This window comes from Ambystoma mexicanum, chromosome 2q (genome assembly GCF_040938575.1).
Source record: "Ambystoma mexicanum isolate Mex_15411 chromosome 2q, UKY_AmexF1_1, whole genome shotgun sequence".
NCBI lineage: Eukaryota > Metazoa > Chordata > Amphibia > Caudata > Ambystomatidae > Ambystoma > Ambystoma mexicanum.
Genome location: NC_090924.1, coordinates 239,907,739 through 239,933,680, shown reverse-complemented (window position 1 = coordinate 239,933,680; position 25,942 = coordinate 239,907,739). Strand labels below are relative to the sequence as shown.

The window sequence follows — 25,942 nt, the reverse complement described above, 5'->3', positions numbered from 1 at the left end:
CTCTAGACTCAAGCACGATTAAAGATTTACATCTGCCATTAGCATCCATTCACAACAATTTAAAGGATTGCATTCAACCAACGAAAGAGAGGAGTTCTGAATCCAACTTTAGCCAACTTCACAGCTGCTGACAGTCCAGGAGACCAGAACTGTTCTGCAATTTATTGTTGGAAATTCAAATGTGACCCCCCCTTTGAAGAAATTACTTCTGCTCTGTAGGAGCACCCGGCCGAGTAGTGGCAAAGCCACCTACTCAGACACCAAACTTCTACAAACCAACATAGACCTAAAATCATAAAGACAGGCACAGCCAAGCAATATACCTCCTTCACCTTTTGTAGTAATGTGGGCTGGTGAAGGCTATAATCTTAGAAGCGGTGTGAATCTGAAACAGTAGCAACAAAATAGCAGTAGCACAAAAGTTACAAAAAAATGGTCCCATCAAGGTTTTATAACAATATATACCTCAATTAAAATTGATTTACTGTGATTAAACCAAAGCTGAAATGTTCGAAGGAGAAGTTACCAAAAGTAATTTTACTGAAAATAACTTTCGGTTTTCTCCCCCGAACATTTCAGACTATCCACTTGCCCCCACCCCCTTATTTACTGGTGGGCAGCATACCTCCTTGTGTGCCACCGTCTCCAGCATCCCTCTGCAACACTGGTTCCCTTCATTTGCGTGTATGGGAACCGGCGCCGCATGGGTCCACTTTTCTTGATAAACATTATTGAGACAGGAGCGGGGGACTCCCCCGCATCCCTTCTTCAATGTAAAGCAAACGTACGGACGAAATTCGATCAACTCTACAATTCATTTTTATTTTTGTTCGGTCTTTTTGGGTCTTTCCATTAAATCAATCATAGAACTATTAGAAACACTACAGAAGCCAAGTCCTGTGAAAGATTACCGAATATGCAGAACAAATGTGTAAGCCCTCTGAATACTTCAGTAGGTAGGGGAAAGGTAAGAATTGCAATAATGCCACTCAAATGATGCGTTTCTTGGAGAAAAGATTCACAGGGGGCTTAACCAGTCTCTAGGGCCTCAAAAATGGATGGAAAGTAGAAAACCTGGATGCTTTGGCTCTCTGGAAGCTTCAAGTACCACTGCAGGGGGCTCTACGGCAAGGTTAGACCTTTTCAAGCTCTGCTCTTCCATCCGAGACAGGTTGTCTAGCAGAGTGGTATGCCTGTCTTAATCCTCAGCAAAGTCACCATGATGTGTCCTGAGGAGTGAGCAGAGCTTTCATCTGCCTTGCAACACCTGTCTTCACTGCTAACAGAGGGCTCTTTGGAAGGGAGTGCTCTCCCGAAAGGGTCCAAATGAACTCTTTCTGGTGTCCTTGAAGGTCCAAAGATTAATAAAAACTAAAAAGGAGTGGGTGACACGCTCTTTTACAGATAAAACGCCACAGGGGATTGGATGAAAGCAAGCCTCCCTTAAGGAGTTCAATCACTGCCTTTGGGATACGTGACTCTTGTTTCCTGACGGCATACCCAGAATTACTTGTTCCGTAGAAAGGGGCAAGAAGAAAGAAAATCCCACAGTAAAACAAGATGAAGGAATCCTTCCAGAAGCCCCCTTGTGCTCTCCGACTGCCCTAACTCCGCCCTCCCTCAGCATGCAGCTTCTAAGGCCGTCTGGGTGCCAGCTTGAGCTATCTCTTTGAAATGGACGCCCCCCTTTGAAGCCAGGTTCTCAGGGGGGATCTCCTTTTGCGAGCTACTGGGCCCGACAGTGAGGAGTTACCAAAAAGAAAGAAAGAGAAAACTACTGGCGAACATCAGGGAAGGCTGGACTGGGGCAATTGCAAGTAGTAATCTACAATTTTAACCAGAGCGGTCAGAGACTAGTGCATTCTCCCTCAGCCCACCTCTGGGGCAGGACAGGCTCTAGCAAAAATACTGTGGTAGCCCTGCTGCCCCAGCTTGAGAGGGGTACCCATATCATTTGATGGGATCAGGGATCTGACCCTATCACACAACAGACTACATAATGTTGTTACTCCAATTAGGGAACAACTCGGAGATTCAATGCACCAATGAGAGTATGTTTACGCTTTGCGATTTTCCTAATTCACATCACCACTCCATGCACTGCTACTATGCAAGAGAGCAAACTTTGTATCAAGACAAACCAATGTTCTTATTTGACTCTACACAATGCTTTGCAGGAATTAGAAATGAAAAAGGCTGCTGTGCCGAAACTAGTACAGTAACTTTTTTTAAATCCTGGGGCGCGGTAGGGGGTGCAGCAGGCCCATGTTTCCTCTGGGCTCCACGCAAAACTCTCATCTTAGATCTCTCCTGCACCCATCTCTAACTTTGGCCCCGGTGAAAAGGCAAAATGGTGGGGGAACTTTCCCTGGCACCCAACAACATGAGGCCCCAGTCTTTGGGGTGGCTTTGCAGGTGCGATATCAGCACAAGAGGGGTAGACCCCCAGAATGTGCTGCACTATCAGAAGTGAAGAGGCACAGGGACTGAATACACAAAGGAGTTCAGATATCAATGTTTTGCTAAAGATTCCTAATAAAAGCCATCTGATGCGGCACACCAGCACCCACCAGGGCTAGTCACTCCATGAGGGTTAGATCATTTTGTTGGAGGGAAAGCTTTAGCCAAATCATATGGCTCTTAGAAGGAATATTTAGCAAAACATTGTTATCTGGACTCCTATGTGTATTCAGCCTACAGACCTTTGGTCCAGATAGGACCAACTGGGCCACTCTATTTTGGATTTTTCAAGCACAAGTTGGGAGGATTGATTTTACTTTGCACGCCAAAGCTTGATAGACTGGTTATGACTGCTATAGAATCCCGGATGGGCAGTACAGGTAGGCTGATGAATGGCAGAGTAGCAGGTGGAAAGAGAGGCAACAATATGTTTTGTTGATCCCAGTAATGGACTGGCGCTGTGGTGTTGAAGCATTAGATGATAGGTGCTATAGAACCCAACAGAGCTATAGAACCCAAGAGAATAGGAGAAGGAGTGAGCCTGAAGAGCAGCAAGTGAACATTAGATCCAACTCCTGCAGTGTTTTCGATTGACAGCACCCTTCCACTTTCTTGTGTGGCGATCATCAGAGAGTCTACAGGTTGCGCAGCATTCCTTTGTTTCAATATTCCTGAATTAATCTCCAGGGGCTCATCATGTCTAAAAAAATAATACATCTAAAAAGGACAATACTAAGGGGGACTTGGTATTATTTAAATCCCAAATAAAAAAATGTGAAAAAAAACATGCAGAGGCAATGAACTCCTTGGTGCTTGCAGCTTCATTTGTTATCTGTGCTTTGGTCAGTGGTTTAGCATCTCGTTTTGTCCATATCTCTGAAGGATAAACCTACAGCGTGTAATAATACCAAAGTTTTGTGCAGAATTCAGAATCAATACATTTGACTCATAAGTCCGTAGCCAGCATAGAAGAGGAACAAACGAGGGCAGGAGAGTTCTGGCAATGTAGGATAGTAGAGTTGGGGAAACACTGAAATGGATAAAGAGCCTCCCAAAACTAAGGTATAGCCTACAGCAGACCGCAGGAACAACACGTGATACCATTGCAGCAGTGTACATATGCACCCACCCCGGCGGATTATGGGACCTAGAATTTTATCCAGCATGTACCTGCATCTATCAATTTTTGGAAAGCGGCTAAAGATAGTAAATAGTAACTTGCCAGCGTTAAAATTCCGAGTCTTGCAGAGAACACTTCTGCACTTAAATCTGAGAGAGGATATTCCATCTATGCATAGATCATAAGCCCTTCATCCATATCAAGGGAGATGCAGATTTAATAGACCTCAACTGCAAATGCAGGAATGTATGTTTGATGTTGATAAATCAGCAAAGTGCGCACCCTGACTGCACATTCTGATGACCAATGCCACGAGGTGGTAAAAAACAGGTTTGCATTGTGGCTACCACGCAGACACACACAGCAGGCAGAATCAGCAAATCCAGTGGATGGAAGGTTTACTGAAGAGCTAGCTTTGCAAACTATTAAGAACTAGGCAAGAAAAAGGCTAGCAGATGGAGCTGAACCTAGACGCTGATCGTCAAGCCCTTTGGAAAGTCACAATCGAAATTACTGAGGAGTCTGGAGTATTAGCAACAGCTGGCATGCTTATTAAACCATTACCCGTATCTTGCTAGCACGTGAAGGTCACCTGGGCATCAAACTCTACGGGAGGTGACTTCGGAAGAAGTACTGGTAGTTGGCCATGGATGGTAAGGACCAGCAATGCCTTTTTTTGTATGCTACCCATCACAAAGGCGAGGCTGAATGGATTGCACACACCCATGATCTGTGTACAGTCACTGTGCGGGAGAAGGACGCATTGATTTTGTTAAGCCTCTGAAATACAGGTCCCCTGACAAGATACAGTTTTGCTGACAGATCATGCCTCGAAGTGGATTAAAGCCAACTTATTAGAAGAAATAACTACTGCTAGCATTAACGGCTGTATTAATCAGTCTTTCAGAGAGAATAAGGCCTCCATTATGTGCTGTGACAAAGTCACATTTGGCAATCTCCCATCCTTAGGACCTCTAGGCATCTGCCTGCTAAATAATAAAACCCCTGCTACAGAGTTGGTGCAGGGGGTGCTCTGTCGCCATTCCACCAGTTCCATTATGTTGAACCTCCTGGACAGTAGTGTGGAAAGTACTGGGCAGGCTAATAGTTGAGGACCCCTATAATGAATATCAAGTGGATTTCCCTTCTCCCAGCCACCTTCCAAGCTAGTCTATGAAAACCTAGCCCCCTTTGCCAAGTTCTCGTCAGACAGCAGCAGAAGCCTGCTCCCTACAACTGCAATGCTTTACACCCCCCTTAATTTAAATAGAACCCTAACGTGGTTAAAGCGTTTGATTCGGTCAAGTGGACATGGCTGCTGGCCACACATTTAACTATCCTTATGAAGCAATCCGATGGCCCCATGTTAAAGTAGTAGACTTTGAAAAAGTAAGATTTATTGTGTAACTTTAAGTATCTTATAAGTGTACACCCAAGTACTAGGTACGCCAGGTGTTAGGAGTCTCTCAGATAGAATACAGAACCCATCAGATAAAACATAAGACAAAGTAAGGCCACGATAAAGGGCAGGGCTGTGTGCAGACCAGTCAAGGAGCTCTGTTCAGCTTCGAGATGTAATTGCCTTTGCTGCAAAGTCACACAAGCCCACTTTAAGCATACTTGCCAACACTCCCAGGGCATCTCTTCCCCTCTCCCTGGGGAGGGAGGCACAAAATTTTGCAGGGGAAGCCAACGCCCCCTTCTCCCCCACCCTAGCAACGCCACTGCCTTGCTTGCAGTCCTTTTTCTCTTATCCTTTCTCTCACGCCATTGCTTTTTCTCATACCCTCAAACACTCACACTTTCTCACTCATATTTCCTCTTGTTCAACCTCACTGGCACCCTCTCTCAATGGCTTCCTCCCTTTCTCTTTTCCCCTTTGCATTCTCTTGCACACCTGCTTCCCTTCTCTCACACCCTACCTTGAAAACGTACTTCTCTTCTCCTTACACCCCAATACCTACAAATGCAAAACGAAACCAGCAGTAAACGCCAAATCCATAGGCTTTGCTGATGCTGGTTTTTCTTATGTTAACTCCTTCATGGTTATTTGCTGCTGGCAATTCAGTAAAGGAGTCTAAGCAACAACGGGCGTATCCTTGCCTCTGAGTCTTGGTAGTGGAACAGCTTTTCCCTGGGTTTGTTGTGCTGTTCTTACCATAGAGTACACAGAGCATCATGAGACCAGTGCTTAAGTGTCTTGCTCCCCTGGGCCCCATCATTTAGTCCCATTCACGTCCCTTGGGTGTCAAGAACAGGAGGCGAGAGCTGTCAAGTGCCGGTCTGTTTTCATGCTGTAAAGTTCTGAAGCACAGAAAAGGATTCCTTTACGAAAGTGAAGAGGAACTGCAACTGCACGATGGGTTCAACAGCTGATCCTATGCAAATTTGGTAGCCATCTTAGAATGGTGGGCTTTTCCTGTTTAAGGCAGTAGCCACGGATGTCAAAGCCAATATAATTTTCCATTTTAACATGTCACTGTATTAATTCCTAACAGTTGTGTTCACTTACCAATATTACGTCAATATTACGGGATAAACATCTTCTTTAATGATCAGCGTGAAATAAATAATACACTTTGAATGATACATCGTCTGCAGCCTGCACAAAGAATACAGTGTGGTTGTTAAAACGTGTTTTGTACTAGCCATGATACTCCACACGTATCCTGTAATTAAATGAACCATCTCCCCACGTATCCTGTAATTAAATGAACCATCTCCCATTACAATATGGCCGACCTACTTACTTGAACTAACGAAACTCCTGATTCTCAAGCTCCTTTCTATTTCCACTAGCAGAAAGACAGGCGTACAGCCGATCGTACGTAGGTAACAAGAATGTTTTGAGGTTCAGCGGTGTTTTAGAGTTTAAGATGTATGCGGGAGGGGACCTTTTAGTTTATTGATTCGGACAACTTTGACGTCGGGGAAGCCAATGCGTGTTTTGAAACCGCAAGCCAAAATGAACTATGTCTTCATTATTGCTTGTGACTCGTTTAGTTGTGCAGTGTTTCAGTTTTTTCAGCTAAACGCTTTTTGTTACAAAAAATGTTGAGCGCACTGCACGCTAACCAGTGTATAATTTTCGTTGATAGATGAGTTCGGAATGGCGTCGGATAGAGCACTGGTGGCCCAGGAATCTTAGCTTTTCCACATCAAATCAGCCTTCGTATACCCCCTCTCCAACTATCAGTAAGCAGGTCTAGCTGATGCATTCTACCCACACGGTGGTCACACGCGTTTAATAGTAAGACGTTGGAGCTAGCTATATCTAACGTGTTCATTTACTCTTAGAGATGGTTTATCCTTAAATAGACACAGATGTTTGACTGTTTAGATGTACTTTGTGCACCGTGACTTGACATTGATTTAGTTGTTTATTGAATTGTAAAGATATAGTTCAACTTGTATGAACATCAAATGATTGAAGGCAGGAGTTCAGTGACATTGAACTGATAGTTTGTTCTTAGTTTTTGAAATGTAAAGATCAAAGAACAGGTCCATTTCAACAAGATGTTTTGGGAGATTCCCTTGCTTAGAACAGTCTGAGGAGTCCCTGGGGTGTATACATTATAATGGAGACGAAGAAATACATAAAGGGGTTAAGGGTCTGATTAGCACGGGACTGCCAGCCAGCACTATACGCCCACCGAAAAGCTATAAATCCTTCTTTGTGAGCAAGTGATTGATGTGGAGGGACCAGTGTTAAAAGGCAACGAGCTGATAACACTTCTGTATACCCAGAGGGAAGTTAACAATGGGGGTCCTGGGAGTCTCTCTGACAGACATTAGTCCTGGTTACGAGAGCCTTACCCAGATTATTTAGCTCACTATCTGCCAGTGGTTATGATTCATTCTAAACCTTCCAGCCATCACCTCTTTGTTTTTGCTTTTTTACCCAGAGGGAAGTGACAGCCGGGAGAGCCCCAGCAAACGCAGCGGTTTATAGTGATAATACCGAACGCAAAAATCTCGAAAACAAAAATATCGAAAAAAAAGGCCGAAAACAAAAATATCGAATTTTTTTTAATGACGTTTTTTTTCGAAATGGGGGGGTTCCCCCCCAAACCCCCTTTTTTAATTTTTTTTTAATTTTAACCCTTTTTTTTACTTACCTGACCCCCAAAAACACATATAAATAAATAATTAAATTATTCGATATTTTTTTTTTCGAGATTTTTGTTTCGAGATTTTTGTCGTTCGGTATTATTGTTTCGGCCTTTTGACTGACCACCAAACGCAGCATGTAAGCATGCTGCAAAGCACACATTTAAAGTCCAAGAACGAAAGTTTTATAGAAAGGAATTTATTGTTGTGTTATAATACTGCTGACTGGCAACATAGGTTGAACACTGAAAAGGTTGAAAGACCCTGATGGCGTCCCTGTAAAAGAGTTTGTTTCTACATAAGTAAAGCAGGTATGCAGGGTTTGTTTAATCTGTTTTCGTGCTTCATCCGAGTAGAAATCTGAAAAGTATGCATTGTGAGTTATTTGATTAATAAACTGGAGAATCTTACCTGTAGTTAATAAATACTTTTTAGTTAATATAAGTTACTCATGTGGTAATTTGAATCTTTCAGATTTTTTCCTTGTCACTGCTTATGAATTTCAACTTTCAACTCCATTTTGGAAAGGTTTCTATCTTATTGGGTTTGATATGATATGGCATTTGTAACGCGCCTATACGCAAGTGTTTCAAGGCGCGATGAGGCAGGGAGGGGGAAACAGGGGGGAAAGACAGGCAACGATCCTACTAGGCCAGGTGTCATTCAGATCGCGCAAGTGCAGGGGTAGGGGGAAGGGAAAAAGGGGAAGGGGAGAGGGGGAAATGCTGAACAGGTTAAGTAGAATAAAAAATAAACAAATAAATAGGGCCAGCTGGTGGCAAGTGCCAGGTAAGTGCAGACAAGTGCTGGGAGGGGGGGGGGGGCTGTAGGGATGCAGAGACAGTCCCGCAGTGCAGGGTTTGCCAGGGAGGCAGTGCAAGTGGAGAGTGGCTGGGCCAAGGACCGAGGTCGGTGAGAGTGGCCCAGGTGCAGGTTCAGTGCAGTTTCAATGAAGAATTTAGCAGGGGAGAGGGAGAGAGAAAGCAGAAGCAAAGAGGAAGGTTTTGAGGTGCTTCCGGAACTGAAGATGGCATGATATAGATTTTATAACACGTGCATTTAACTCGCTAGAGGCGTAAACCCTGGCACAAGTGCCCTTCCATGGTACCTAATGTATTTATATATTTCTTATTCAAACTGTGAATAAAAGTGGTTTCATGAGGATTTCCTGACAGAGTGGCCCTACACATTAAACAAAGGCTCAGGGCAGTCTACCCCCTGCAATTTCAGTGTGTGTATATACATATATTTCATTGTGGTGTTTTTGTTTAGTATGCTGTAGTGGACCAGACTACAGTTTGTTATTTTAGGCTATTTTATACTTTTAATTACTTAAAATGCATAATTCAATCTATTGCCCGCTTTCATTGTATCTGAATGTAGTGGTGAGCCAAAACTATAACTCCTCTGAGTCTTCCTACTGTACTTTCAAGAGTAACATACACATATGTCAAAAGAGCATGTTATGTGATGAATCATTTGAAGTGCTACTAACAGCCCTACAGATGAGGGGTGTATTGGCCACTTTTACTCCCTAAAAATAGGCAAATACTCTCAAAAAATAAAAGTGGGGTGTAAAAATACTCCCAACAAACAAATAAGAAACGGACACATAGAACCTTGTGCTCCTACTCTCACTCACACAGCTTCATGGATATGTTTGGACCATTAGTGCACGTAGTACCACAGGAAGACGCTACTATTATCGTAAGAAGTAAACATTTATTTTTATTTTTTTTACTTGTTTATTTTTGATCAGCGCACAGGATAACATTGCATTACAGATATTTCAGAAAAGGCTGCATATTAAGCCATGTATACACATTTCCTTAAGCTTTCCCACCACCCTCTAGCCCTTGACCGCCTTCCAGTCCTTGCTCTTCTGATGGTAGAACCGATTCCCTGTCCACTGCCAGTGGGGCGTTCACCACTGAGCGTGGTTCATATGTTAGTGCTGGTTAGCTCTGGTCGTAGTTCTATCACAGGCAACCAAGTGTTTGTGAAGCGGTGAAGGTGACCCCTGTTTGCCGCTGTGATCTTTTCCACTATGAAGATGTCCCAGAGTTTTAGCCACCACAGGATCAGTAGGGGGCCCTCCGGGGATTTCCAGGTTCGCGCCACTGTGATCTTAGCGGCCAAGAGCAACTGTGTTATGAGGGCCGCCTGCTTACCAGATCTCTGATATATGCCTGGGATCGGGGCTCCTAGCAGAATAGGTTCTAGCTCCAGTGGCAGCGTTATCTGGGTGATGTCTGCTATTGTGGCTATACATTGGAACCAGAAGTTCGCCACCACCGGGCATGTCCACCACATATGCAGGTAGGAGCCCGGAAGGGTGCAGCGGCGCCAAAATAGGGGGTCCAGGGCCTGGTTGAAATGGTGTAGCCGGAGCGGGGGATAGTACCACCTTAACAGGAGTTTATGCGCATATTCCCGATTGGTAATGCAGAAGGAGGACGAGTGAGTTCGGGACCAAATGTCTGCCGAGGACTGGTCTTGTATCGGGTGTCCTAAGTCTGCTTCCCACTGTGACATATAGGTTACTTTAGCGACGAGAGGGTTTGTCTGCAATAGTCTATATAGCGTCGAGATTCTCCCTCGGCTCGGTGGATATGCCGCTGTCAGCTCGAGTGGATCTAGTTCCAGAGTGGCCGCTAAGCGGGTTTGGGGGTGTGATGCTGAATTTGAGCATATGAGAACCTATCGGTCTCCGCCAGGCCGAAGGCGCTCTTACATTGTTCAAAGGTCAGCGGTTGGGTCCCTTCGAATAACTGACTTAGGGAGTTAAGACCCCCGGCGATCCAATTTTTAAAGTTCGAGGGGCAGGCTCCCGGTGAGAAGGCCGGGTTATGGAACACTGGGGCTGACGGGCTGAAGTCTCTCGGGATGCCTCTATGTTTACGCACCCAATCCGATGCTCTTATTGTATGTTTAGTTGACAACGAGGTAGCTGGCCATGTCCTTCGCAGGGAGGCCGGCAGATGCAATAGAAAGCGGATGGGGAGGGGCAGTCGAGACTGTTTAATCTCTGCCCATTTAGGGTGCCTCGATGCGATGGTCCAAGCTCGGGTGTGAGCTATCTGGTATCTCTGGAGATCCGGGACCCCTAGACCTCCCATATTTGGGGCGCGCAGCATAGTTCTCTGTGGGATCCGCAACTTTTTGCCTTTCCAGATAAAGCAGAATACTTTCCTTTTGGAGGTGCTGGAGTGGGGGGCCCAGGAGGATAGCTCAGCGGCAGTGTACTCGACGTGGAAACAAGATGACACGGAGCAGCACAGGTTCGATCCCTGGGTCCGCGCTTAGAAACCTCTGTGCATTAAGCGCGTTAGAAATAACCTATCATATCATATCATATGATGGGGAGGGCTGAGCAAGCGTACAGGAATCAAGGAAGGAGGGTCATCTTGCAAGCCGCGATGCGACCCAGTAGTGAAATCTCCTGTGCCAGCAAGCGGTCGAGGTCTCTATCCCAGCACTTGAATAGCAGCGGGAAGTTTATCTGGTAGGTAGCTTCCGGGCGGGCGGGGATCTGGAACCCGAGGTAAGGGACTGATTGCTCGCTTGATTGGATCAAGCAATAGGATCTGAAGGACTCTTTGTCTTCTAGTTCCAATCCTACCCCCAAGGCTGTTGATTTCACAAAGATAATGGAAAATCCCGAAACCCTTCTGAATCTATGAATTTCTGCGAGAGCAGCTCTCAGTGACTGGGAAGTGTCCGTTATGGTCAGCATCATGTCGTCTGCGTACAACCCGATCTTGTGTTGGGAGGGGCCTACTTGGAGGCCTTTAATTCTGGGGTTAAAGCGGATTCGTTGGGCCAAGGGTTCCATAATTAGGGCAAAGAGAGGGGACATCCCTGTCTGGTGCCACATGTTAGAGGGATTGGGCTGGATAGCAGGCCATTAACCCGGAGGAGAGTTTTTAGGGCTTGGTAGTTCAGTAAGACGAGTTTTAGAAAGGAAGGCCCAAAATGGAAGGATTCTAAGGTTCGACCATTCCACTTTATCGAAGGGCTTGGTCGCATCCAGGGCTAGCAAGGCTAATTTTCATGAGTCCGGTTTAGCAATCTCAATCAAATTGAGGACCATGTGTGTGTTGTCTGCGGTTGCTCTATTCAATATGAATCCCGTCTGGTCTGGATCTACGCTGTCCGGCAGTATTCTCGCCAGCCGGTTTGCCAGGACCTTCGAGTAGATGTTAGCGTCCAGGTTTAGCAGGGAGATGGGTCTATATTCCGCGCTGTCTCTGGGGTCTTTCCCCGGCTTGAGGGCAAGGACTGTGATCGATTCTTGCATTGACGGGGTGATATACCCAGAGATGACGAAGGAATTGAAGAGCGTCGCCATGGGGGTCAGCAGCTGGGGCCGGAAGATTTTATAAAATCGTGTCAAAAACCCGTTTGGTCCGGGGGCTCTTGGTTTCAGACTCTTGATGGCCGCGTCGACCTCCTCGCATGTGATTGGGGCTTCTAGTTCTTCTCTCATCACGGTTGTGATATGCGGTAGGGCTGCGCCTTGCAATTAGGCTTGCTGCTCTTCGCTGGATCTTGGAGCCGCCGACATAGTGTCTGTGAGGTGGGCCACTGCAATTTGTAGTTTATCACGATCCGCAAACTGAACTCTACCTAAAGGATCACGTAGGCCTAGGATGGTATTCCGCTTCTTGACCTTCGCTAATTTCTCCACCAGGAATTTGTTTGCCTTATTACCTTTGGCGTAATAGCTTTGTTTTGTTTTGGCTAGGAGCTGAGCTGTGTCCTCCGCATAGTGGGCCTCCAATTTCTTTCGCGCTGCCTGCAGGGCTCGATGGGCTCTCGGGGTCGAGTTTCTGGCTTTACACACTGCTTCCGCCTCCTGTACCTTGTCTTGCAGGCCCTGGCGGACTTGTCGCTTTTGTTTATGGTAGGCTGCTCCTTGGGAGATTAACACCCCTCTCACCACCGCCTTCATCACGTCCCAAGTGTTGGCTGGGGAGGTATATTCATTTTTGTTTTCCTTAAAAAACTCTTATCAATTTCGCTACCGCATCTCTGTGACATATCTCCCAAGATCGGATCATAGAGGGACCACCTGCGTCTCAGGGCGGGGTCAGGGTCGTGGGCTCTGAGCGTTAGCGTTATTGTGGCATGATCTGAGAGGATCCTGGGGCCAATGACTACTTCGTCTGTGAATGCTAAGACTTGCGGAGAGGCCAGAAGGAGGTCAATGCGTGAATACGTTCTATGCTGCACATATGATTAGAACGAATAGTCTCGGACTTCAGGATGCAGGTCTCTCCAAGTGTCCACCACATCTAGGGTTCTGAATAATTTAAGTAACGCTGTTGCCAAGCTGAAATCTCTACGAGCCGGAGGGTGTGATTTGTCTTTCAGTGGATCAGGGACTCCGTTGAAATCTCCCCCGATAATAGTCTGGCCCTCAGCAAATTGTGGGAGGACCCCTTCTAGGGCTAAATAGAACTCCTCTTGCTTGTCATTCAGAGCATAAAGCGAGATAAGAGTGTAGAGTTGGCCATAGATCCGGCATTTTATTGCTACAAAGCGGCCCTCCGAACAAAGCAAGGAGTCTAGGATTTGAGGTCTGAGGTCCTTGGCAAATAGAATCGCTACCCCACCCTTCTTTGTGCCGTTTTTGATGCCAAAAATTGTAGCGGAAACTGTCTATCGCGGAGCCGAGTAAAGTCCGCCGGGATCAAATGAGTCTCTTGGAGGAAGACTACGGAGGCCTCCTCGTTCTGTAAGTGCTGCAGCGAGGATTTCCTCTTCTGCGGGGAGTTCAGGCCTCTGACGTTTACCGTCAGGAAATTCAGTTTTTGGTGAGGAGGGGGGGTCTCCCGGGCATCCTCCGGCATGCAGAGCCTCTCTTGAGGGGAAGGGTGTTGGTTCTGTCATCATCTAAAGGCTTAGCGTCGGCGCCGTTTCCCTGTGGCTGCATTTTGTATCCTCTCCAACGGGAGGGTAAACTTGTGAGAATGTGGGGGCCGGTTTTTCCAGCTCAGCCTCTCCCATGGCCAACAGGACCATATCTGTTTTCCCAGCCAACGGGGCTAGGACCAAACAACCTAACTGGGTTTGCCTCCAAGGGTGGATTGATGACATACTCCTTGGAGTGGGTTATGGGCCGCTCGGGGCCCGCAGCATCGTTGTTTTCATATTTGACTCCGGTGTCGGTCGTTTCGCGACCGTTGGTCGTGGTAGGACTATCTCATCTTTCGGCGTCTCTGCGCCTTGGACCAGGACCGTTGTTGCCGTTTCTGGGGGGGGCTGGTCTGGTTCCTCCGGCGGGCGGTGAGAACTGGGAGTGGGCGAACTCCCCGGAAAGACCGGGTGCAAAATGGACTCTGCGTCTTCCAAATGGCTTATTCTGCGCTGGGTTCCCTGGTAGGTGAATTGGAGAGTAGTGGGGAACAGCCACCGGTAGCGGATCTGCTGGTTCTGCAGGAATAGGGTTAAGGGTTTGAGGGCTTTTCTTTTTTGCAAGGTTATCAGGGAGAGGTCCTGGAATATCTGGAGCGGGGTACCCATGAACGAAAGCTCCTCCCTGGAGCGGCTTGTTGCCGAGATGGCCTCCTTAGTGGCGTAGAAATGGACCCTAGTGATCACGTCCGGCGGAGCATCCGAATCTACCCCTCGCCTCGGGCGCAGCCTGTGGTTGCGATCTAGGATAAGTTGGGCCTTGTCCGTGAGCGGGAGCAGCGCCTGGAAGAAGTTGCCTATATATTCTGGCAGCTCTTTGTCTTGAATGGATGATGGGACTACTCGGATGCGCAGGTTATTTCGTCGTGCCCTGTTTTCCAGGTCCTCATGCTTGAACTCCAACACTTCTTTCCTGTTTTGCAGCGCCTGGATTTCGCGCCTCATTTCTATTAGTGTTGAGTCATGTCTCTGGGTCAGGTCCTCGACCTCTCCCAGTCTCTGTTCCGTCTCTGTGAGCCTTTGATCCGTTTGTTCCATCTTCGTAGAGAGCTCTGCCATGCAGGATCTAAACTCAGCTTTAATGTCTCGCATGAACGCCTGGATGTCTTCCTTGGTAGCCAGCTTTCCCTGCTCCTCGGGAGTCTTTTGTGGGGTGAGTTTAGGGGGGGGGTCCGTTTTTTTTGTCTTGTCCGCCGCCTGCAGCATGGTGGAAAAGTCCGAGCTCTTGGTTGCTTTAACGAGCTTCGACTTCGTGCTTAACGTATGACTCTGGGATTCTTGCGTCTGTTTTGATTCTGATGGGGAGGCCAGCAGGTCTCTGAGGACCCCTTTATATGAGCTGAGGAGGGGAGAAGAGTGGGCCGGGGCGCCCCAGGAAGCAGCCGGGTTGTAAGGCTTAGTGGGAGCTCACCCCCCGGGCCTCAGCCAGGCTGGGGTCACGCTGGAGCTGTTGTGTCGCCGGTGCTGACACTCCGGTGAAGCGCTGGTTGGGTAGTGCAGGCCAGCTAGAGCCTTTTGGGAGGGCTTCGGAGGAAGGCACTTAAGGTTCTGTCGCTGATGGTGGGCCTTGAATTGTCCATGGTCTAGGGGATGTGGGCCGGGGAGCCCCAGGAGGCAGTCGGGTTGGAGGGCCTAATGTGCTCAGCGCCAAAGGTGACCGTGCCATTAGTTTAGTTCAGTTTAGTTTATTCATTTGTATTGCGCACCAGACCCGAGGGTATGAGGGCGCATAAGCAGCATGGTTATTCAAAGCTTGGTTACAGGTTGCTTATACATTACAGTATTACAGTGTGACAATGAAGGACAAAGTGTACAGTTTTACAAGAAGGCTATAATACAATACAGATATTTTACAAATTTACAAATAAACATACATTACAGGATTGCGGCAGTGTGGTGTTAGAGGTTAGAAGTATTAGTAATCCTTGTTCTTTATCCACTGGATATAGTTGCGTCTAAAGTGTCTATAGGTTTGGGGTGTCTTGAGGGATGGTGGTAGGGCGTTCCAGTGTTGGGGTGCTTTCACCTGGAAGCTGTTGCCACCAATTTTGGTGCGTTTGAACCTGGGAACTATGAGCAGGTTTGCGTTGGAGGTTCTGGTGGGTCTGTTGTGGGTGTATTTGCATATTCTGTCTACCAGGTAGCGTGGGGCAGCGTTGTTCAGGCATTTGTGAGTTAGCGATGCTACTTTAAGCAGGATTTTGTCTGAGGTGTTGAGCCAGTTATGGGAATTCCTGATGTTGGAAATTTGTTCTCTCCTGGGAATGCTGAGCGCTGCTCTGAGAGCGTTGTTTGTAGCGTCTGAATTTTGTTGGTAATTTGCTTGCTGGCTCCTACGTTGACGCTCCTGGTAGCTTCAGCCACCTAAAGGGTCAACTGACCAGGAGCAGCGTGAGGAGATCCGATTAGCGGGCCGGGGTCGTGCTGGAGCCGTCGAGTCGCCGGTGCAGGCACTCCGGCGAAGCGCTGGCTGGGTGGTGGAGGCCAGCTAGAGGCTTTTGGGGAGGGCCCTCGAGGAAGGCTCCGAAGATACTGCCACTGATGGTAAGTCTTAGTTTGTCCGTAGTTCAGGGGATGTGGGCCGGGGCGCACCAGGAGGTACTCTGGTCAGAAGGGCTCAATGAGCTCCACGCTGACGTGGTGACCGTGCCGCCCGACGCTCCAGGCCGGGTCTGCCACTTGAAGGATCCACCGATCAGCGGGCGACTGTGGGTTAGACTCTCTTCCCACCGCCCAGGCCACCTTCGGAGCTCTCCCTCGGTGTTGCCCCTATATCCGGGGTTTGGGCGCGGGTCCCGCTGCAGGGCTCTCACCCACCGCCTCTCCGTCCCAGCGTGCCCCGTGGGGTGCAGGCTCCGGGCACACGCTGACTAGGGGGTCCTGAGGTCTGGGCGCAGATCCCGCTGCAGAGCTCTCACCTTCTTTTCGTCGGGGCCTCCAGGCCGCAGCTGGAGGAGAGCTGGGGGAACCGGGTCGCAGCCGGTCACAGGAGGCTCCGCAGCAGGCTTCCGGAGCTCCGAGCCAGGACCAGCCCCGGGGTGCCAGCTGGATCCGAGAACCAGGAGCAGAGATCGCCGCCCCCCCCAGCGGGTCCGTTTCTCCCAATCGGCGGGCTCTCCCCCCTCACTATCGTCGCTTTGTAGTGGTGTAATTACGGCTCCTCAGGGTGGAGCAGCGGCCCTCACACCGGATCAGAGAGAGGGAGGGGCCTCCTGCCGCCCCGTCCCGCCGTTCACCTTCTCCCCGCCTCAAGAAGCACGAGGCTCACCCCCACAACACCGCCGGCACTGCAGGCTCATTCCGGGCTATGTGTCTGTCTTTGTGCCTTTCGGGCAGGGACTCCCTTCACGTCCCTCTCCGTCCAGCGGGATCAGCTTTTTCCGCCTGCCATTTTGGGAGCGCTACTCTGAGCCAGAAGGCGCAGGCAAGTTCCGATCATTCCAGGGCTATTTGGGGGGAGGGATGAAGCCCCTCTAAACTGCAGCAGGTGCCCCAGCCATTCGCGTTGCCTGCGATCCGACGATCACTTCTGTCCGACCACGGAAGAGTGATTTATAGCTGGATGCTGCGGGTCCCGAACGGAGGCCATCAGAGGAGCAGCCACATCGCTGGCTCTCCTGGCCACGCTGTTAGGAAAGATTTCATAATTGTAGGTAATTTTCCTTCCATGTGGCAACCCCCAAACTTTTTGCTGTTGTTTTACACCCTGATCTGGACTTTGCCAGAGAAGCGCAGCCTTCCGCCGCACTCCTCTGGGCTTCCGCTCCATTCTTACGTGAAAACTGACATGCCCTTAAGACAGTCAGTACCGGGAGACTTTGTTTCCCTTAGTCCTTTCCTCATGTTGCAGCTTTTGAGCAACATGAAACAAGAGTGCACCGTAACTTAGATTACCGCGCTCTTAGGTCTCTAGTCATTCCAACGGCCCTAGAAACTCTCGTTGGACTTATCATGGAATGTGCAAGTGTGTCACGGACGTAACTGGTGGCAGCTATCGTTTCTTTGTGTTTTGAACCCCTTTTTGCCATGTTAACCGCGCTTCCCGCGTTCGGCCCAAATGGGTGGCCTGGCCTCCAAAATGGCCATGCCACCAGGTTCTTTGTCCTGTCTGCTGACCGTCTTGCCCCTTCACCTTCCCCCAGGTCAAGCCGACCCGGGGCAGTCCTTATTTGGTCATGCACTTTCCCGCGAAACACAATGCTTTCGCGGGCTTCTGCATGCCTTGTGTGTGCGCCTCCAGGATGTGGGCTGGGATGTCTGTTCCCAATACACATCCTGGGTGCCAGAGAGTCTGGAGTATCCTGAATGCCTGGGACCACCGTGGTCCGTGATAGGTCCACGTATGGTGTGAGTGTTTTGTGAGCAGATCTCCCATTGGGTCCTCTCCGTTTTGGCGCGAAGGGAACTCTGGATAAGAGGAGGCTGGAAACACCACTACCATGTCGATCTCCTGAGTTCTCACGAACAAAGGATAAGGAGCCAAGTATCCTGCAACTAAGAAGCTGAGTCAAGGAATCGCTGGTGACCCGCTGAAGGTTTGGCACCCTGCACTGCTGTCGTCCTGTGAGACCCCTGTGCCTCTGATCGAACGAGAAGGCCTGTACTGGCGCCTCGACCCTTTTAGAATAGTGGGAACAACTATTCTCGGCATCTTCACCAAATCCTGTACGTAAGCCTTCGGAAGCATCCCTGGGCCATCCAGTGGACTGACCAGCCTACACAGGAACCTTGCTCTGTCACCGCCGTCTGGTTTACTGCTAATCCCGTGTCCTCGGCACTCTCACACGATTCGCACACTTGGCATTCCCAGGTCTGAAGTGAGACGTGTGCTTTGGGACCGGAATACAAGCAGTTGCCGAGTTGCCCTGCTGTGGTAACAAACCTGTGTGTGTTCGCTGCATTTGGGACACCCTCGACCCTGACTCCTGATGTCGCAGAATCTACACGGCGTCGAGACATCCTGCTGATCGCTGTCATATATCGCCCTTGGAAAGTATGGAGCAGATGGGCCATATGGAAGAAGGACTAGACTCCGAGTCACTGCAAGGTGCGGTCTAGTCTTTCTGTTGTACTACCTACAAGTACCTGAGAATGGAGAACACCTGTGCGTTGCAACTTTCTTGCTGCCTATGTGAGTTCACTTCGCTTGTGCTCTGCCTCCAGTTGTTTCTCTGTGTTTCCCTTGCCTTCCTTCCCTGTTCGTCTGCCCGTTTCTTTCCGTTACCGCTGTTCGCGGTTTCCCCCTCCCGTTTATTCCGCTTACCTGTTTGTTTCTGCTTCCGCTGTTGTGCCGCGCTCTGCGCTGCCTTCTAGTACTCACTCCTGCTTCAGCATCTCACCTGCCTTCAGACGCTCTTTGCTGGGAACACTTCGTTGTCCTAGTTCTTTGGAGTATTATACTGTTTGTGCTGTTCCGCACTGGATCGTTATTTCCTTATCTACTACGAACACTTACCAGTGCATGCTGGTTATTGAAGTGCGGATGCACGCCGACAACTTCCTCTCCGGATGACTACAACTTACCCCTGCCAACTACAGCTACACAATCTTCCAGGGTTTTTCGGCAAGGCTTTTCCCTGGTTTGGGGTGGGCTCCCCGGAGTCCCCGCTGCCGGGCTAATTGCTTATAGGCAAAGTGGCCTCCGGGGGAGCTCGCTCCTATCTCGTCAAACAGAAGAATACGACCGTCAGGACAAAGACAAATACAGCCTGGAGGGAAAAGCCGGAAAGCTCATCCGACGAATCCATAAAGACCCACACAGAATCATCAGGTGAGGAGTGGGCTAGTGGTAAGGAAAGTGTGAGTGATAAACCTACAGAATCTGAGAATCTCATCTGAACCTGCCAGTACCGAAACTGAACCGGAGAAGCCTGGGTCTGCCTGCATCGGGGACCGGTGAGTAGTCAATACCCAAACCGGTCGCCCTCCTGCAGGAGCCTGTGGCTTTCCAATGGCTGTCATAAACAGCAACCCTTTTCCGCACTCGCGCCCTGCTTCTGCCCACAAGTGGAGGCCGCGCTTGAGTAGCGGGGAACTGTTCATCATTGTTTTGCTCACCTCTCTGAACTGCCTGATCTCCCTGAAGAGATTCTCCTTTGCCCGTTGGCACCCGCGTGTGCAGGTACTTTTGAGCACAAGGCTCCACTCTTCGTAGGGCTTGGACTTCCTTCTAGTTAGGTGGCCTCTGATGTCGAACTGGGTCTAACGATTACTTGCACTGCCTGTTTTCCTCCCCATCTAGGTGGTCTGCATATTTCGTGCTTCTAACTCTTTAGACCCCTTGGTCTTGTATATATATTGTATTGCTTGTGATGTGTTGGTTTATTGGAGTTTTGGGCACTGTAGGAGTCGACTAAACAGTTTAAAATAAAGTGGGTTTACCTTTTTGATACATTTTGTTGTCTTGGATGATTAGATTTCAAACTGAGGTGAGTGGGGTCTTTGAGACCTTGATGAACACATTGCTTTGTAACTCACTCAAATGTTCACACTTATTTGAAGGTCTTAGAAAAGCCATAACATTCACTGCATCACAGAGACTACCTGTAGCGTCAAAACATTTCAAAATGATACATGTTAATAGTACTAGATTAAATGACATTCTTTTTATCGATTGCATAACGATTAAAGGCGATTAAACGATTTAACGAAAGCATTGGACCTGCCAGAATTTCAGAATATGCACCTGTGTTTTCTCTTCTGGTATACAACAGTAAAATCGAAACAAAGCATCTGCTGAATATAAAAATATTAAGCCTGCTAAAGGAATGCTGAAAAAACATGATCAGCTTTTCACTCTTTCCATCACCACTTCCTGCACAGTCGTGTTCCGTATAGATATCCTTAAAAAGAGCTCTCAAATCATGTTGCATAAATTCTGGCATTTATATCGGATGTCATTTTGTATATCTGTACCTTTAAATCAAATGAATGTACCAGAATGCAATATGATGTCAACCTAAAATACAGAGCTGGTGCGTTACTTCACACCTGACATGGCACAATTTGAGCTCTCTCTGTAAAAACTACTATAAGTTTGACTATTTCTTTCAGATTTACACACAACCAAGAATTGCCTTTGGGAGAGTGACCTGCTTGTAGTCATGTTTTTACACATTCAAGATACTCTCCACAATGTGGATAAAATGTGTAAATCTGCAAATAAAGGTGTTAAAACCCTTTCAGCAGTTGTCCAGCCAAGGCCTCACGCCTTGGAGCTAAACTGGGAATATCAGTTATTTCTTTCCTTTTACTTGCCCTTTTTTGCATTCGTTGTAGCAGTCTTTCTGCAGATCCTCCTTGTTGCCCCCTGTCCATAGCCTGTCTGTCACTAGTGTGCAATAAACTGGACACCACACATTGTCGGGAGTGTAAGGCGGCAGAGTTATTATAACTTTCTAGACGATCAATCCAGTATAGACATTTCTGGGAATCATTTAGTTCCTGCTTGTAGTCTAGAAGAGCCTGGTTAGTTTGTGAACAACTGCCAGGTGCTACTTTTGACTCATGCCTCTGACGTTCACTCGGGAGATGTGTATAAAGGAGCATTACAGAAGATCTTAAATACATTTAAAGCATAATAGATACTATATACATTGTATAGTTTGCCATCAAGTGAAAGTTGGATTTGTGGCACGCGGTGTAGCAGCTTCTCGTTCCCTCATATAATGCTTGCTTAAACGGTTACCAGGCAATGCTTTATTGAACCAAAGTCTTAAAAGCAACAATAAATACAAGATAACCTCTTTCATGGCCGTAGTCCTGCAATAAAATAAACAATTCAAAAATACAATCACATAAGTATCAATAAAAATGCTAATGCAAAGTAAAGGTTCTGAGCATTCTAAATTATCCATATATAGAGTTTGTGCATGAATGCCAATGGTAATACTTTTGTAAACATCTATTGCCACTCTCTAAACCATCCTGCAGGAGTATAGGAGTAACTCCATCTACTCTACGATCCAATCCTGGATGGCAGAAAACTGGTTAAGCCTCAACAGTGAGAAAACCGAGCTTCTGCTGATTGGCTCCCCGTCCACCCTGGGCAAGCTGGACAAGCAATATAGTTCCTTCACCGTAGACAACATCCCCATCACTGTCTCTAAAACAGTCAAGACCTTGGGAGTCTACCTGGACCCTAACCTGACCATGAATAGGCGGGTTAATGCCATTGCATCCTCCTCAGCCTATTATTCCAAACTTCTTAACGCAGTGAGACCATACCTCTCCCAACAGAATTGCCTCACCATCGCCAGGGCAATAATTTGCTAAACATTGGACTACTCGCAATGCCCCTCTAATAGGAACTTCAGGTAAAAACCTTGCTAAACTACAACTAGTCCAGAACAATGCCCTTGGGGCTGCCACTGGTCTGTCACGCAGGGACCATATTTCGGGCCTCAGGCGACAGGTCCTCTGGCTACCAGTTAAGGAAAGGATCATTTTTAAAACTCTTGCCTTAACGCACAATCGACTTCACGATCTGGTCCCTCCGTACCTTGTCCAAAGGTTCTCTAAACCCCTTTTCTCCAGGCCAGCCAGAATGGCATATTCAAACATAACTGTGCCCACAATTCGCAGAGCTCGTGCTGGTGGCACCAGATTCCCCACTATGGCTGCCACCCACTGGAATTCCCTCCCACCTCACATCAGGCAAATAGATTCTCATGCAGCCTTTCGCAAGGCCATCAAATATATTCTCTTCGTATAACCGTGCATGTTTTTCTGCAAATAAGTAATCTGTACCGTATCTGCTGCATATGTAACACTGTATCGTTCTCAAGACCACTTCTTTGGGCGGCTTTTTTGTAACCCTTAAATAAGCCTTCTTACGATCCGTTTACAGCGCCTCGATGGCCGCGGGCTGCAGTGCGCTCTACAAATGTAATAAATAAATACAATTAATGCCTGAAGTCTTTAAGGTTTGCGATTAGCAGAGAGATTTTTGTTACAATTCTCACTAAGTGTAGAAAGCGGTCGCAGGATAGATTTCATCAACTCTCATTAAAGAGTATACTGCCGGGTGGATTATGATGAGCAGTTTTACAACGAAAAACACTTTATTCATGCTAAACTATGTTTTAAATCATAAAGCCGGCCGCTGCAAAAACACAGCAAGATCTTAAGTGGTTTATGTATGTGGCCGTTTAGGTACATCCTATGCCAGTCAATTCCCCATCTATGTGATATACATCTATGAATAAAAGTTGACATCAACTTCTAGGCTCGTGGGTATTCAGTTGAGGATGAGCTCTTTTAGTATCGTGAGCAATCCCTTTTCCAGACTCTACAAATTAAAGATTTATTTGAAAACATGTTTATTTTCTAAATCCCCCACACATTTTATGCTCTCAGCGCCCTTTCAAGGCTCACTTAAAAGTTACACAAATACAGTTATAGAAACAACACCCTGGAAAGTGAAATGTTGAATACATTTAAAAAGAAATGTGCATATATAAACAGGGGGGAAGTTTAAAGAAGAAGGAACACACGAAAAAATGACAGAAGAAATTAGCACACAATCGTGCAAGCCATAATATACCTTGTGAGATATATTTTGAGCAATGTATGGCTCCTCATCTAGTGGGCATTGCTAATATGATACACCTTGACCTACAGCTCCACCCCACAATTCTGGGGAACAAGAAACAGACTAATTTCGGAATCCATATTTAGTTTTACTTAAATCAAATCAACGCAAAGGCGGTCCCCAGCTTTATGCAGGGGGTGTCACCACAGTGTTATACAAGCACAGACAGCTTTTGTCCACAAAAAACGAAATTTACCTGCCTGCATTTATCTCACTATTTCCCCCCACACAAGCATTCATTTCCATAATCAATTTTGAATACATATTGAGGTTTTAATAATGAAAACCTTCTTATTGGAACTCTCCAGTTTACCGGCCATTGGGTTTAAATATGCCACATAACAATCAAGACAGCAGATGGGTCGGGACAATAATATGATTCTTCAAAACATTTTACTTTTTAGTTTGGGTTATTAGATGGCAGAGCCACCTATAAGCCAAAACTATTCCATTAGAGTACAGATAGGAACAAATGGCACATGAGGAGGAACACAAAGCTTGAAGGTGTTGTTTGGTTATTCGCCCACTCATTTACTGGCCATGGTCAGGCTAACCCCTATGGCCATTCCCACCCAGTTCCTGCCCCTCCCCAAAAAATAAATCTACTCAGGCAAGCATTACCATCAAACTGCACTAAAGGTGCCTGCCAGTGTTTTTTCAAAGCAGTCTTCTAAGAGTTAATTACTTAATTGGAGCTGTAAACACGCAACTGGTGTAATAAAAATGTCTAAACCGGGTCTGCCTTCAGCCATAATTTATAAGCATTATGCGTGTCCTTCACATACAGTCCTGTTAAAAACAAGCATTTGCAAAGCCAACAGTTTCAGATTGTGTATAAGTATTAGGCATTTGCAAGTCACATCTATTAGATGCACAGGTACTTGCATTATTTTGCACCATCAATGGCCCAGTTAATATCACTATGGCAGTGCCTGTCAAGTGCCTTTCCCATGCCTACACAGAAGCCCAAACTATTGGCATTGCCAATGCTTGTTCTAATATACTAGCATCTTTAAACTGCACGTAAAGTTACACTTGTATTAGGCGAATTCTAGAAGCGATCGCTATTTCCCTGGGATGCATCAGCGCCAGAATCCAATCCTCTGGTTCAATGGTGCCCACAGTTCGGGAGTGGCAAAAGCCGATATGGCATTGTACAGTGTGGATGTGACTTTGGCGGGTACACTTTCCATTAAGAGATTACGGTCTATGGGAGTACATTGTGGTATATTCGCAAATTAGTGTATATTCTTGCGCAGTACATGGGTGGTTTGTGTATAGTGGTAGTGTTCTGTCTCTGGAAGGCCGTGTCTTTGTTGGAGCGACGCGAAAGAGATGCGATCGTCCTTTGCAGGAACATCGCCGACTACCAATATCTGCGCCTTGGCCCATCGCGCCCATATCAGCAGTTTGTTCAACTCGGTTAGCTTATTATTATTCCATAGGGGTTGCACCTGGGTCACCTCGTGGCCCAAGCCGATGTGTTTGTGTGCTCTCTCCCAAACCATAGTAATGTGTCTAGCTGTCGTTTGTGGGGCAGTTTAGTGAGGGGTTGATGGAGCAGTGCTATAGGCGAGGTATTCAGTCGCCCCTGTGTATCGGCTCTAATATGTGGTAGTTCCGGGTTACCATGTAGTATGTCGTTGATGACTGACATTTGGCTCAACCAGTAATATGTTTGTAGGTGTGGTAGGCCTATGTCTCCCTCCCAGACCGATCGTTGGACTGTGCTAAGAGCGATACGTGGGAGTCCCCCACCCCATATGAGTTTCCTGAGAAGGTAGTCTATCCAGCAGAATTCTAGGTCAGGAATCCAGAGTGGAGCGTTAGGGGAGCATATAAAAACCGGGGCAGTGCCAGCATTTTGAACAGGGCTGCTCTCGGGTTGGAGGTGCATCCAATGCCAGTATCAGAAGTCTAGGCGGAGAGTACAGGGCAGAAGGCTATCTCTCACTGCATGCAAGTAGATTAAGGGAAATTCCGGAGACAGTGCTACCATATAACAGATTAAAGGTACATACCAAGCTGTTAGTTGAAACAGGTATTCACAGGAACTGCAGGAGCAGGCTGTAAACGAAGAGACAGAGAATAGGCAAAGACAAGCAAGTACACTGGGCAACTTGGATTGATCAGAAATAAGGGTGTACTAGAATATGATGAGGGGTCTCCAGGGATTAAGGAAAGCCCTTGGGATAGGTACCAGCAGATTACTCTTAACAGCAGTCATACAGCAACGTCATGACTTAGGCATGCCGAGGAAACTGTTGTACTCAGTGCAAGGATAAAACTGAAAGACCATATACTGAGGCAGGTATGACTTCAACGGACTAGGTGAAGGCATCAGAAGTCTTCCCTTACCTGATCTGAACGGAGACCAACCCAGGGTCACACTATAAAACAGATTCAAGTGGAGACACCACAGTGGACCAAGATGTATACAGTTAGAAAGCAGTGTTGAAAGAAATAACCAGGTACAGGACAGGATAGGATATCAGAAGTTGGAACAGGCAGGAAGCTAGGCAAGGTGCCCAGAGGAACAGGGCAGAGGAGTGGGGCAAGGCTGCCAGGCAGGGAAGCCCAGAGGAGAAGGGCGGAAGGCAGCAGAGTGCGGCAAAGTAGTCAGATTGAGCCCAGAGGAGCAGGGCGTAAGGCAGCAGAGTGCGGCAGAGCCGTCAGGCGGGAGCCCAGAGGAGCAGGGCGGAAGGCAGCGGAGTGCGGCAGAGCCGCCAGGTGGGAGCCCA

At 47.4% G+C, this 25,942-nt stretch overlaps 2 protein-coding genes across 4 annotated transcripts in view; one reads left to right on the top strand and one right to left on the bottom strand.

Annotated features, from left to right (window-relative positions):
• The window catches only part of GNPTG (N-acetylglucosamine-1-phosphate transferase subunit gamma), a 243,797-nt gene extending 237,827 nt beyond the window's left edge, over window positions 1-5,970 (bottom strand). Inside the window, exon 1 of the mRNA XM_069647204.1 lies at window positions 5,739-5,970. Coding sequence (XP_069503305.1) covers window positions 5,739-5,802 — 64 coding nt within the window. The 5' untranslated portion in view covers window positions 5,803-5,970. The remainder of the gene's footprint in view (window positions 1-5,738) is intronic.
• A 675-nt stretch (window positions 5,971-6,645) lies between these two features.
• TSR3 (TSR3 ribosome maturation factor) overlaps window positions 6,646-25,942 on the top strand; it is a 212,074-nt gene continuing 192,777 nt past the window's right edge. For 2 of the 3 annotated variants that reach the window (XM_069647203.1, XM_069647201.1), the window contains exon 1: window positions 6,646-6,775. The gene's annotated coding sequence lies outside the window, so the exon portion shown is untranslated. Of the gene's footprint in view, window positions 6,831-25,942 lie in introns of all 3 variants that reach the window. The other variant, XM_069647202.1, reaches the window with a different exon arrangement.